At 57.7% G+C, this 13,640-nt stretch overlaps 1 protein-coding gene across 1 annotated transcript; it reads right to left on the bottom strand.

The window, feature by feature from the left end:
* Window positions 1-1,839: 1,839 nt before the first annotated feature.
* On the bottom strand, window positions 1,840-7,506 carry AP5S1 (adaptor related protein complex 5 subunit sigma 1). The gene is made up of 3 exons (XM_077814719.1): window positions 7,425-7,506; window positions 4,032-4,227; window positions 1,840-2,607 (listed from the first exon to the last, which is right to left on the bottom strand). Exons 2-3 carry the CDS (start codon window positions 4,214-4,216, stop codon window positions 2,181-2,183), a joined length of 612 nt encoding a protein of 203 aa, XP_077670845.1. The 5' UTR covers window positions 4,217-4,227; window positions 7,425-7,506; the 3' UTR covers window positions 1,840-2,180.
* Window positions 7,507-13,640: the final 6,134 nt, after the last annotated feature.

The following is a 13,640-nucleotide window of genomic DNA, read 5'->3' as shown; positions in this document are numbered from 1 at the left end:
CTGCTCTTCCTTCAAACATGTGTAATATTTATTTCCAAGGGCATTTAATACTGGGAGAAAGATGACAGCTCTTAGGATTGATCTCTACAGCAAGTAGCTCTGCTGATGGACCTCTACCAACACGAGATGGGGTAGCTCCTCACCGGAGATGGGGTAGCTCCATCTCTGAGACCCACTCAGTTCTTAACAAATAGCTACCAATCATGGTGCTGGTTTGGGGGCACCTCTCTACCGGGACCACAAAATTATTTCCACAGAAGATGATGAACAGCAACCAGCTGGCAACAACCTTCAGCCACTACCCACTGGAGTGGATTTAAATTGTTGACCTAGCTGTGAAATGCTCGAGTCAGTTACCACTTGCTCAAAGCAGCCTGGCCCTGCGTTAGTCGCCCTGCTCTTGGTAATGTGTTTTACATAGATCCCAAGGCTAGAATCACTGTGATCATCTAGTCTGTCCTCCTGTATAACACCAGCCAGAGACGGTCACCCAGTTACCCATGCATCGAGCCCATAGCTTGTGGTTGAGCTACAGCATGAATTCTAAAAAGCCATCCAATCTTGATTTAAAGACATCAAGAGATGGAGAATCCACCACATTCCTCAGTAAGTTGTCCCAATGGTTAATTGCTTCTCAATATTAAGCATTAACTAAGCTCTGAGATGACAGACTCAGAGTCAGAGTTCTTTAAAATAATCACGTATTTTTGCTAGTGTGCCCATATTAAAGGAAAACAGAACAGCAAGTGAAGCACAGGTACCAAAAACTCTCCAATAAATTAAGAATTGCCCATTTCAGACACTTTTGAGAGGAAAGAAGTTATTCTAAATTGGGCTCACCCTCAACCCAGCTATGCAGAATCTGCCCAGAACCTTCCCCAATAGCCAGAAGGCCATTAAAAGCATCCCTACGATTTTTGGAAGGGACAGTGTCATGACACACTTCTTAAGGCTGCAACCCTCATGCCAGGCTGCAATTAGATAGGGAAAAGAATCCTGAGCTGGGTTTATACTCTCGGGGTCTGATTCTGGTCTCTCATACACAGGAGTAACTCAAGACAATAGAATCAGACTGGTGTGAGACTGGAATCCAGCCCTCGCTTTTCACAGTAATAGCCCAGTTCCAAAGCCATCATGACTGTATCTTGACAGCAGAGTGAGTCTTCTGCATCCCTTGGAAATTCTTCTTTCTTGAGGATGTGCTCAGAGTTGCAGCAGTAATTGCTTTGCTTCAGGACCCGGGAGGGACTAGTTTCCTTAAAGGGCCAGGAATTATTGGAAATTGGTTGTATTTTGAGTCGGGTGACCACATTTCCCAGATAAAAGAATGTTATTGTCTCAGTGGAGAATCAAAGCCACTTTCTGAGCTTGGTTCTGCTGTGCAGACTCTGTTGTCTTCTACCCCTGCCCCTCATCTGCAGCTCCACTACGGCCAGAGGCCTCCTCAGCCCCCTCTTAGTGCTGGCCAAGATGGCCGCCCATCTGGACAAGGAGGTGCTCAGGGATTATGAGGCCTTTTCTGAGTCACAATCTGCCCAGAGCTCCTCTGGGGAGCATCAGCTGCTCCCTCCCCATCCTCCCAGAGCAGTGAGCGTTGTTTGGGGTGCTTTGTCAGGCATCCCACCTTGGCTGACCGCACTCCTAGCCCTGCTTTACATTTGCCCCAAGACATCCCCCATTTGTTTGTGTGGCCCTTTGTTTGTGTGGCCCTTTCCCCTGTGGAGGAGGGTGGCTATTGTTCCCGAGGGTGGGGCTCCACCCATCCGCCAAAGATCCAAGAGGCCAGCTCCTCGCCCCATTCCTCAGCTCACACTGACAAGGAAACAGGACTCGCTTGCGCAGTGCGTGACGCAGGCGGGTTTCTCCCAGCCGAGCCTAGTTTATTGAAAATAGGAACTGAGCAATCGTTTCAAGCGGGGGACAAGTACAGATCACCCAACCGCACGCACATCTCCCCCTCCCTCTAACGGCTGCAACTGCCTCCACTGTGGGACAGGAGATTTCAGTGGGTCCCTTGGGGGGATGCAGCCAGAGGGACGTGCTGCATGGCCAGGACGATGATAATAAAACCTACTAGGGCCACAGTTACCAACCTTGATGTGTCTCCTTTAAACGACAGTGCACCCTCCGCCCCTCCCAGTGTTCATGCTGCCTGGATGGCGCGTTCCACTAAGAGCCTTCTACTTGGACAGACAGGCAACCAGCTCCTTTTCCAGTCCCTGGACAAACTGATCATTCAGGAAGAGCAACTGCCCATGGGGCAGGAATTTGCTCAGGATGATCTCGGTCTTGTCTGCCTTGAGGACCACGTTGCTGCCCTGGCTTAGCAGCTTCAGATGCTCCAGGAGATACTTCACCACCAGCCGCAGGGTGTTCTCAGCCAGCATCAGGTTCTCCTGGGGATCGCACACCAGAGCAAAGCCCAGAGACAGGACCCCTAGCCAGAGCACCATCTTGTTCTCACGGAAGGGATCCCCGGGAGGGAGGCGGAACACCCCGGATGGGGCATCCTGGAGGGAAATTGGCTCGTCGGGCAGCTGGATGGGGAAGTCAGAGGCAGGGCGCCCTGACGCCTGGTGCAGCAGTTTACATGTTGAATCCACCTGCCTGGGAAAGGCCAGAAACAGAGAGAGAGGCAGAATCACAAGTCATTTTATAAGAGGATGGGATTAAGAAAAGAAAAAGGGACCTGAACATCTCTGGAAGGCCTGCCTGACAGCAAGATGACGCAGGCTGCAGATTCATCCCCCAAGGGGAACATGTGGGAGCCCCATCGCTTGGGAAGTTTAAAACCAGACAAAACAAAGCCCCACAGAACAAGCCTGCTCTGGGCCGTGGGTGGGCTGGAAGGGACGTACCAAGCCTTTCTCTCTGGGATGAAGCACAGAGAACAGCTGGGGTATTTTACTTTATAAAGAGCTCCCTGGGACGTACACATTCCCTCCTCTCCCCAGCAGGGAATAAGGGACCCTGTTCTAGAGTTTAAGGGTACATCTACCCTACCAAAAAAGACCCATGGTAGCAGGTCTCAGAAGCTGAGTCAACTGACTCAGACTCACGGGGCTCACGTTATGAGGCTAAAAAGAGTAGCTCAGACATTCAGGATCGGGCTGGAGCCAGGGCTCTAAGACGTAAGAACGGCCAGACTGGGTCAGACCAAAGGTCCATCTAGCCCAGTCTCCTGTCTTCCGACAGCGGCCAATGCCAGGTGCCCCAGAGGGAATGAACAGAACAGGACAATTAGTGAGCGATCCATCGCCGGTCACCCAGTCCCAGCTTCTGGCAAACAGAGGGTAGGGACACGCAGAGCATGGGGTTGCATCCCTGAAAATCTTGGCTAATAGCCATTGGTGGACCCATCCTCCATGAACTTTTGAACCCAGTTATACTTTTGGCCTTCACATCATCCCCTGGCATGAGTTCCTCAGGTTGACTGTGCATTGTGTGAAGAAATACTTCCTTTTGTATGTTTTAAATCTACTGCCTAGTAATTTCATTGGCTGACCCCGATTCTTGTGTTATGAGGAGTAAATAACACGTCCTTACTCACTTTCTCCACACCAGTCATGACTGTATAGACCTAAGTCATCTCCCCACTTAGTCGTCTCTTTTCCAAGCTGAAAAGTCCCAGTCTTATTAATCTCTCCTCCTATGGAAGCCGTTCCATACCCCTCATCATTTTTGTTGCCCTTTTCTGAACCTTTTCCAATTCTAATATAGCTATTGGGACGACCAGCTCTGCACACAGTGTTCAAGGTGGGGCGTACTATGGATTTATCTAGGGGCAAGATGATATTTTCTGTCTTATTCTTTATCCCTTTCCTTATGGTTCCTAACTTTCCCCTTTGCTCGCCCGAAGGTCTCCACTGCTATCTTTAGCCCAGCAGCATGAGCTCCTGGGCTCTGAGTCTTGCTGCCACAGGTCTTTTTCTTTGCAGTGTAGACGTACGCTAGATTCTAGAACACTAACTCCCCTCCCCAGTGCTGGGCCCCCCAGCGCTGTCACATTCAGATGGGGGTGAATCTTTTACCTTGCCACAGCCAAAATCTGCTCCTTCCTGCCCAGTCTCTCCTTCTCGAGATCATGTGGCCTGGACTCCTCTGGTGACTGGTCCAGGCTCTCAGAGCCAAAGACCCTGGAATACAGCACCCGGCAGAGCCCAGCCTCTTCCCCAGGCCGAGGGTGCAGTGTATGGATGAGGAATGCGTGAACCATAATGCTGCATCCTAAGGAAGGACACGCAAGCGGTGAGTGATCATCACAGGGTATCGGAGCATGAGGTTCAGGGGTACCAGGGCCCCTCTACAGCCAGCTGGGAGGGGCATTCCCCTCTTCCCAAAGCTTTGGAATAACAGGAATAGGAGGGAAATGAGAGGCACCATCAACCCCAGCCTCTCATTCCCCGTGCCCCTCAGAGCAGGGCATTTGGGGGTGGGGCTCCTTTCCCCATCCCCAGGAGGGGCAGTTGAGGCTGGGAAAGAAGATGTGGGCACAAGAGCCCCCTGCAGCCAGGCGTGACAGGCTCACATGGTCCGGGGATGGCATGGAGTCGCCATAGAAGCACATGGCGGCAACCTGACTGCACTGCAGGATGTTCTGAGAGCAAGACATGGCACAGCGTTGCCAGGGCATAGCAGGGAGGCATGGCACTCTGACTATGCTGGGTCAGTATGGTGGGACTGGCGAGGTCCCAGGTGTGTCAAGGAAGCAGGCCCTTGGGGCGATGCACAGATGATGTAAGGGAAGTCACAGGGGGTGGCTCAGGGGCTGAGGGAGGAGCTGTGGGCAGGAATGATGGAGCAGCTGAAGGAGGAGTGCAGGGAATGCACTGAGGCCCATGGGGGGCAGCGGCATAGCTAGGAGGGGAAATCTGGGTGGGCAATGACAGACGGTGCTCGCTCCGCTTCTCCCCCAATGCCCTGCCCTCTTCCTTGCCCGGTGCCCCCAGGCACTGGGCTTCACCTGCCGAGCTGGGCAGGTGCATGGGGCGGCTCAGACCATGGCCAGGCAGAGCTGCCAGAGCGCGGCTTTCTGACGGGCGGGCGCAGAGCTCGGTCCTGCACCTCAGATGCCCGAGGGACACTCCAGGCCGCTGCAGCACCACACCCCTGCTCAGAGCTGGCGGGGTCAGAGCTGGTGGGTCGCAGGGGGTGGCGCTAAGATTGGGGGGGTTGCATGGGGGGGCTCAGAGAGAGGACAGAGGCCCAGGGCGTGTGGGGCACACTGGGGTCTCGGGGGGGATGCAGGGGGTGGCACTAAGAAGGGGGGTTGCATGGGGGGGCTCAGAGAGAGGACAGAGGCCCAGGGCGTGTGGGGCACACTGGGGTCTCGGGGGGGATGTGGGGGGTGGCACTGAGAAGGGGGGGTTGCATGGGGGGGCTGCAGGGAGAGGACCGAGGCTCAGGGCATGTGGGGCACACTGGAGTCTTGGGGGGGGAATGCAGGGGGTGGCACTAAGAAGGGGGGTTGCATGGGGGGGCTGCAGGGAGAGGACAGAGGCCCAGGGGGTGTGGGGCACACTGGGGTCTCGGGGGGGATGCAGGGGGTGGCACTAAGATAGGGGGGTTGCATAGGGGGGCTGCAGGGAGAGGACAAAGGCCCAGGGGGTGTGGGGCACACTGGGGTCTCGGGGGGAATGTAGGGGGTGGCACTGAGAAGGGGGGGTTGCATGGGGGGGCTGCAGGGAGAGGACAGAGGCCCAGGGCGTGTGGGGCACACTGGGGTCTCGGGGGGGGATGTGGGGGGTGGCACTGAGAAGGGGGGGGTTGCATGGGGGGGCTCCGAGAGAGGACAGAGGCCCAGGGTGTGTGGGGCACACTGGGGTCTCGGGGGGGGGATGTGGGGGGTGGCACTGAGAAGGGGGGTTGCATGGGGGGGCTGCAGGGAGAGGACAGAGGCCCAGGGCGTGTGGGGCACACTGGGGTCTCGGGGGGAGGGTGCAGGGGGTGGCACTGAGAAGGGGGGTTGCATGGGGGGGCTCAGAGAGAGGACAGAGGCCCAGGGCGTGTGGGGCACACTGGGGTCTCGGGGGGGGGATGTGGGGGGTGGCACTGAGAAGGGGGGTTGCATGGGGGGGCTCAGAGAGAGGACAGAGGCCCAGGGCGTGTGGGGCACACTGGGGTCTCGGGGGGGGGATGTGGGGGGTGGCACTGAGAAGGGGGGTTGCATGGGGGGGCTGCAGGGAGAGGACAGAGGCCCAGGGCGTGTGGGGCACACTGGGGTCTCGGGGGGGGGATGTGGGGGGTGGCACTAAGAAGGGGGGGTTGCATAGGGGGGCTGCAGGGAGAGGACAAAGGCCCAGGGGGTGTGGGGCACACTGGGGTCTCGGGGGGAATGTAGGGGGTGGCACTGAGAAGGGGGGGTTGCATGGGGGGGCTGCAGGGAGAGGACAGAGGCCCAGGGCGTGTGGGGCACACTGGGGTCTCGGGGGGGATGTGGGGGGTGGCACTGAGAAGGGGGGGGTTGCATGGGGGGGCTCCGAGAGAGGACAGAGGCCCAGGGTGTGTGGGGCACACTGGGGTCTCGGGGGGGATGTGGGGGGTGGCACTGAGAAGGGGGGTTGCATGGGGGGGCTGCAGGGAGAGGACAGAGGCCCAGGGCGTGTGGGGCACACTGGGGTCTCGGGGGGAGGGTGCAGGGGGTGGCACTGAGAAGGGGGGTTGCATGGGGGGGCTCAGAGAGAGGACAGAGGCCCAGGGCGTGTGGGGCACACTGGGGTCTCGGGGGGGGGATGTGGGGGGTGGCACTGAGAAGGGGGGTTGCATGGGGGGGCTCAGAGAGAGGACAGAGGCCCAGGGCGTGTGGGGCACACTGGGGTCTCGGGGGGGGGGATGTGGGGGGTGACACTGAGAAGGGGGGTTGCATGGGGGGGCTGCAGGGAGAGGACAGAGGCCCAGGGCGTGTGGGGCACACTGGGGTCTCGGGGGGGGGGGATGTGGGGGGTGGCACGGGGGGGCTCCGAGAGAGGACAGAGGCCCAGGGCATGTGGGGCACACTGGGGTCTCGGGGGGGGGATGTGGGGGGTGGCACTAAGAAGGGGGGGTTGCATGGGGGGGCTCCGAGAGAGGACAGAGGCCCTGGGCATGTGGGGCACACTGGGGTCTCGGGGGGGGGATGTGGGGGGTGGCACTGAGAAGGGGGGTTGCATGGGGGGGCTCCGAGAGAGGTCTCGGCGGGAGAGGCAGGCGGTGCCCTGGGGGTCCGGGGCGGGGAGCTGCAGGGCGGTGCCGGCGGGGGAGGGGGAGGCACCGGGACGGGGGGGCTCGGCGGTGCCCGGAGAGGACCCAGAGGCGCTCGGGCCGCACGGGCACGCGAGGACGTAGCTCTAAGCCCGCGCCCGCGCCCGCCCGGGTGCATGCTGGGAAATGTAGTCCGGTGGCCGCGCGGGGCCGGCAGCTCCCGGGAGCCCCCTGCCCGCACTCACCGCCGCTCCTCGCAGGGCGCGTTTCCGCAGGGGCAGGGCCTAGAGCGGCCGAACCCAGCGGCAGAACCCTCCTGGGATTGGCTCTCGCTGGGTGGGGCGGGGCAGAGCTCTGCGGGGATTGGCTGCCCCCGGCAAAGGGGCGGGCAGAGCCCTGCGGGGATTGGCTGCCCCCGGCAAAGGGGCGGGCAGAGCTCTGCGGGGATTGGCTCTCGCTGGGTGGGGCGGGGCAGAGCCCTGCGGGGATTGGCTCTCGCCGGCAAAGGGGCGGGATCGCTTGGGGGGCGGGGCTAGTGGCCAGCGCCGGCCGGGGCGGGGAGCCGCGCCAGGGACACGCCTGGCCCCGGGTCCGGCGGGCGGGGCGCCTGGCTGGGCTCCGGGCCGCGCCCTGCCCGCTCCGGGCCCCACGGGGAGCAGGGAGCAGTCCCTGTCCCGCGCTGACGCCCCCGGAGCAGACCGGGCGGCGGGCAGGGCTGCCGGGGACAAGGCTCGAGGGACCGGGTGTCCCGGGCCGTGTCCCCGGGGGGCGAGAAAGGCCGGGGGGGGCGGTTACCCCAACGCCCCCGGCTGGTTGAGAAAGGCCGCAGCGGTGTGCCAGGCCCGCGGGAGCGCAGCGGCAGCAGGGCCGGTCCCGGCGTCAGACCGGTGGCGGGGGGCTCGGACGGGGCGCCCCGGGCTCGGACGGGGCGGCCGGGCTCGGACGGGGCGCCCCGGGCTCGGACGGCGGCGCTGGCGTGCCGAGACTCTCCCTGGCCCGTGCTGCCGGGCGGCCCGTTCCGGCCCCGCGCCCAGCGCCGCCCGAAGGCTGCCCGGGGGTTTAATCCTTTGCTGCGGGCGTCGCCCCGCAGAGCCTGTCGCCAGCGGAACGCAGCCTGGGCCGGCAGCCGCTGGTCCCCTCTGCTGCCTGGTTTTTGGCCTGCCTGACGCGGGTTGGGTGGGTCTCAGCCGAGTCCCTTAGCCGGCCAGTGTTTGCATCCAAAAACGAACAGCCCCAGCAGCATAGCAAGGGCCAGAAAGGGCAATGGAAACTGAGCCCAGCCGCCCTCCAGCTTAAGGCCGGGTCACCTGGTGCTTGGCTTGCCCTGCCGCTGCCTGTTGCGTAGGAAAGCCCAGGGCTTCGGTTTCCAGGGCTGCTCGCTGGCCCTTTTCATCAGCGCTAAACGCATTCACTTTAAAAACTCCCGGGTGAACTGGGCTTGTGTTGGGAATTGGTGGAGATGGATCAAAACCATCCTAGGATCTGGCTACACTCCAGGGACTCAACCGGCACAGCTGCGGCGCCCTAGGTCTGCCGGCATAACCCCGAAGCATAGGCCCAGCTGGTTTCCCCATGGAAAGCAACCCTGCTGCCCCAAGCGAGGTAGCTGGCTCCACGGAAACATTCTTCTGTTGACCTAGTCACGTCTCCACTCGGGGGGTTAAGTCAGCCCAGCCGTGTTTTCCGAAGGTAATGAAGTGGCCCCTCTCGGCCAGGGGGCTTGCCTGCTCCTGAAAGCTAATTCGGGTGAAGGCAGGGTGTGAATTTAAAGCAGAATAGCTATTCCAGAGTAACTCTGTGTAGACAAGCTATAAGGGCCTGGATGTACTGGGGTCTTTGCCACCAGGAAAGCTGCATCAGTGCAAACCTCCAGTGCATTAGCATTGCACTGCGGCAGGTAACTGCAACAATGAAATTACACCACTATAAATTTCCTAGTCTACGTAAAGCCTTAATTCTTCCTTCCTCTGGGATCCCCCCTCGTATCCTGCCTTCTCAAGGTTAGCCTGTAAGTGCTCCCAGGCACAGATCTCATTTTTGTGGCTTGCACAGCACTTAGTACAATATTAATAGTGATAACAGCAACTCCACGGTGTAAAGCAAACCCATGAATAGTAAATGTGAAGCCTGCCTCGTCAACCTTAATGATTCCTGTCCTGAATGCCCAAAGGCAAGCATTTGCAGTCAATACCATGGTGGATAAATCATCTGTCACACTCAGGCATCTGGGGGAGGTTTAATCAGACACGCAGCATAAAGCCTGCAGAAGTGAGATCTTTGGGGTGACATGGGAGGGTAGAACCCCAGCAGTCTGGCCCCTCCATGGCCACCTCCTTCCCCAAGAGTGATTTGTGTTTGTGTGTGCACTAGAGAGAATATATTTATTTATTATTCTAAACTGTGTAGTGTTGCTGTGGGCTGTTAGAGGTTGCATTTCACCCCAGAGGAGGCTGCATTTCAGTAAGGATTGATGTGATTAAGGTACCTTAATACACAAGCACTGCGACTGCTTCTGTAATGAGTGTTTGTGAGATTTTACAAACGGTAAAGTGTGGGATACAACTAGCTGACAGTTGTGACAGAACTATTAAATAATTGAGCTTAAGACTATAGTTCTTACTCCTTGAAACACTGGGGAAGATCCAGCAGATTTGAAGGAAGCTTATGTTGTGCCAGTATTTAGAGACTAAACAGGATGTCTTGGGTAATTATAGGCTGCTTGGTCTGACATTGATACTGGACAAGATAATGGAGCGGCTGCTATGGGACTCAATTAATAAAGCACATCATTAGAAGGTGTTTTAATAAGCCATAGTAATGGATACTTTAACAGTTGATCCACCATTCACTGAAACAGGTATTCATCCTTTATAAGGCCTTTGGAAAAGGCAAGATCAATAAAAAGCAACATGAACATTTTTGAAAAATCTGGTCTTTTTAGATGCCATCAAGAGTGATAAAAAGAGGAGCACAGAGCCCCACTGTTACTCTCCATTTTGCCGTTGTCTTTGAGGTGAACATTACAAAGAATAGTAGCATTTGAGCTATGTTCACCAGCACATCCCGGCTGCTTTGGGCCATTTCAGCTAAACAGCTGGAGCAGCCCAGTGAATCTAGCCCAAATTCTTCTTCTTCTTGCAAAATTAAATCTTTCCCGCCAGCTCCCATCGCCCTCCATAAATTCTAGCCGTAGAGCTTGGGTTTTTAAAAAGAAGCCCACGCCCTGAGAGAAGCCTGTGCCGTTTTGTCATTCTTTGCCTTTGCAGCTGCTCCGGCATGGGACGTGTAGCCGGACAGTGCAAACACGTGCAGGGAGAATTCAAGGTGGGTGGGGGATGGGCTTGTCGTGGAATGTGATTCGTAATTTTAAACAGCACATAGAGGAAACCCAGCGGGGGCGTGGCTGTGAGCAAAGGGGGCAGAGCCGTCACGGGGCCCAGCCATGTGAAATCGACATTCCCTTCTCTGGGCCCAGTGGGACAGTGGAATTCAGCAACCTGGTGACTCAGGCTCAGAACTAGTTGGCAGCCAGTCGGTGCCACGACTTCTGCGGTGACACAGGAGAGACAGAGCACTTGGCCTCCTGCCTTGGCAGCGTTCGCACGGAGAGGGGCCGTGCCCGTGGGAGGCCGCGGTGCCCAAGCTGGAGGCCCTGCTCTGTCCGTGCCCGTAGGGGAAGGGCTGCTTTTTGAATGTAAACAGCTGCCTCTGTGACATCCCCAAAAGCAATGCCCTAGGCTGCGACCTTCATAGGGGGTTGGGGAGCAGATTATCCCCTACCTGCCTATGGCAGCGTTCTTGCTCCTTCCTCTGCAGAATCTAGTACGGTCAGAGACAGGATAAGAGATTGGCTGGACCGCGGGTCTGATTCAGTCTGGCACTCCCTATATTGCTAGGTGAGCACAGTCACTTTCACAATGACCCTTCCAAAGTCCGTGGTAATACCTCTCCCCTCCCAGGGGTAGGGGCAGGACTCAGGGGCTGGGGGTCTCTAAGTAGCCGGATGGATGAGCTGGGTGAAGGGCTGCACCTGAGAAACGGCAAATGTAGTTACGGTCTGTTGAACGCAGTCAGGGCCCAAGCCTGCAAGCCCGTATGGGTGTGAGTCAATGAGGTCACCTCTGAACTAAAGGGATGTTACCTTAGCAGGGCCAGGTCCCTTATCCTCTCCCTGGGCAACCCCCGGAGACCTGGCTCGCCCTCTCAGACCCACAAAGCCAGTGCTTTACTCATAGGAGGAAGAGGTGCAGGATCAGACCCAGCGAGCACTAGGCTCATCAGAAAATCCTGAGGTGGGTGAGTGGATAAAGCAAGATACAGCCCTATCCCTGCTTTGCATAAAGTCAAACGCCCGTCCGCCATCTCACTTCCACTGAAAACAATGGCAAAACACCCACTGGGACAGGCCTGGCCGCTCAGTACCACAGATGGGCTAGGCCAGAGAACCCACTTCCTGAGTCTCATCTTAAAGCACTGCCTGGTAGTTAAGCATCAGCTCAAGGACTGTTCCCTGGGACACACACCCCCATGTGGAATGTGTGAGGCGAGGGAGAGTGTGTGTGTACACAACTATTACACCTCACAGCACTTCACAAACATCAAAGAGGGAGCCAACCTGGCCCAGCAGGGCTAACGGGGACAGACCCCAGCCTTCCCCCAGAGCCAGGCTGGATCTGCCGGGCAACCAGGGACAGACCCTGGCTCCCTCCCCCAGAGCCAGGCTGGCCATGCAGGGGGACCATGTGCAAAAAGTGGGGCTCATTCCTTTCAGTCTGAGAACACAGGTGAGTTGATTATGTTAAGAGCAGAATCTGTGAGGTCAAAAATAATTTTACCCCCATTTTATGGATGGGAAACTGAGGCACGGAGCGAGTAAGTGACTTGCCTGGGATCACACACAGGGAGGCTGTCACCGAGCAGGGAACTGAGGGCAGATCTCCTGCGTTCCAGGCCTGTATGTAATCACAGCCAGTCTTCCTTTAGCAGAAGGGCAACGTGGGATGGCAGGAAGCCAAGGGTGGAGGGAGGAGACAAAAGGGCGGTTAGGAAGCACTGGCGAGCATGGCATGCAGTGACCCGGGGCTGCTGGGCCAGGCCAGGGAGCATGCTCTGGACAATTAGAAACCCAGCTCAGCTGGCCCTAAGAGCCCTGTCAGCTCTGGGGCTGACGGAAGTGTTTGCATGTTCAAGACAAACTTGCTGAAATCCAGTTTTGGCTCACGGCTGCTGCATCCGGATTCCACATCACACCGCGACCTGCTGCCAGGAGGCCCAGAATCCGGGCTGGGTAGGCGAGGGAGGAGAAATCGCAGTGGGGCAGGTTTGCACGATCCCTGCAGCATGGTCCGATGCGGTGTGCATTGAACAGTGCGGCAGGAGCCCTGGGTTCTGTTCCTGGCTCTGCCGGGTGCCCCTGGCTAACTCACATCCCCTCGCTCCTCTATAATGGCGGTTAATCACATTCCCCACCCTGGCGAAGGACTTGCAGATCTGTGCTGGAGTGCTAAGCTGTGTTGTCTAGAACCTCCTCACGACACTCTCATCAGCCCTATTACAACCAACGCCAGTGAGCGGTGCCCATTAGCACAACAGCCACGTGCCCGCTGGGTGTGAGAGTCCCTCTGCCCTGCCGTCTCTTCGGCCCAGTGGAAAATCCCCCCAGTGCCCAGCACAGGACACAGCCCGCAGCGAACACACCCAGGGAACGACGCCCTCCCAAAATCTCCACTGCACAGAGCGCTGGGAGGAAGGAGGCCAAGCCAAACCACTGGCAGAGGCATAGCAAGGCCATGCATCTAAATGGCATTGTCCTGCACAATCACAGAAAGGCACCCATGGGCCAGCGCTGCACTAACTGCTTAGCAGCTGCAGCAGGGCCAGGTCTCAAAGGCCTCTTTGAGAACGGGGTTAAGGCGTGGCAGCCACTGAACTGTTTGTTTTAACGGGGTTTGCCACTGCGTGCCTCAGTTTCCCCATCTCAAAGCGGCGGGTGGAAGGGGGCGGTTGGTTTGCAAAAGCGATCCAAGATGCTCAGGAGAGCGCTATAAATGTGCCAGGGTTCCAATCTTTCCCGTTATAGGTGAGACCGTTTACTTAAACCTGGTGCTTCACCCTGTGTTGCAATGCAGCCACCTCTAGGGTGAAACACAGCCGTCCCGCTAGCAGCCGCATTGAGAATTGGTGAACAGGAAACCAGCATGTTTTCTCAGCCCCATTGCTGAGTCTCAAGCCTTGCTGAGCCCCGGCAGGAAACGCCACACACCAAAAGCACTGACCTACAAGCGACTCTGCCAGAGTTATTTTAAACTCAGCTGCCACGTGAGCAGCCTGCGAAGTGCTTGCCAGCCCCTCCCGGGCATGTGGGCAGAACTTTTCCAGAGATTAGCAAGTTGCTTCCAAAACAGGCCCTGGGGAGTGGAAAGAGAGTTTCATTTTTCTCGCCCCTTTGAGGAAGCCAAAAC

The sequence above is a fragment of the Eretmochelys imbricata genome, chromosome 4, assembly GCF_965152235.1.
Source record: "Eretmochelys imbricata isolate rEreImb1 chromosome 4, rEreImb1.hap1, whole genome shotgun sequence".
Classification (NCBI taxonomy): Eukaryota; Metazoa; Chordata; order Testudines; family Cheloniidae; genus Eretmochelys; species Eretmochelys imbricata.
This window is presented reverse-complemented; position numbering and strand designations above follow the sequence as displayed.

What these genes read in the sequence shown, in the direction of transcription:
- AP5S1 (XM_077814719.1), bottom strand. Translation starts at nt 4,216, where the DNA reads ATGGTTCACGCATTCCTCATCCATACACTGCACCCTCGGCCTGGGGAA. An exon ending in CAGATTTTGGCTGTGGCAAG is followed by an intron (nt 2,608 to 4,031) that starts GTAAAAGATTCA and finishes GGCCTTTCCCAG; the next exon opens with GCAGGTGGATTCAACATGTA.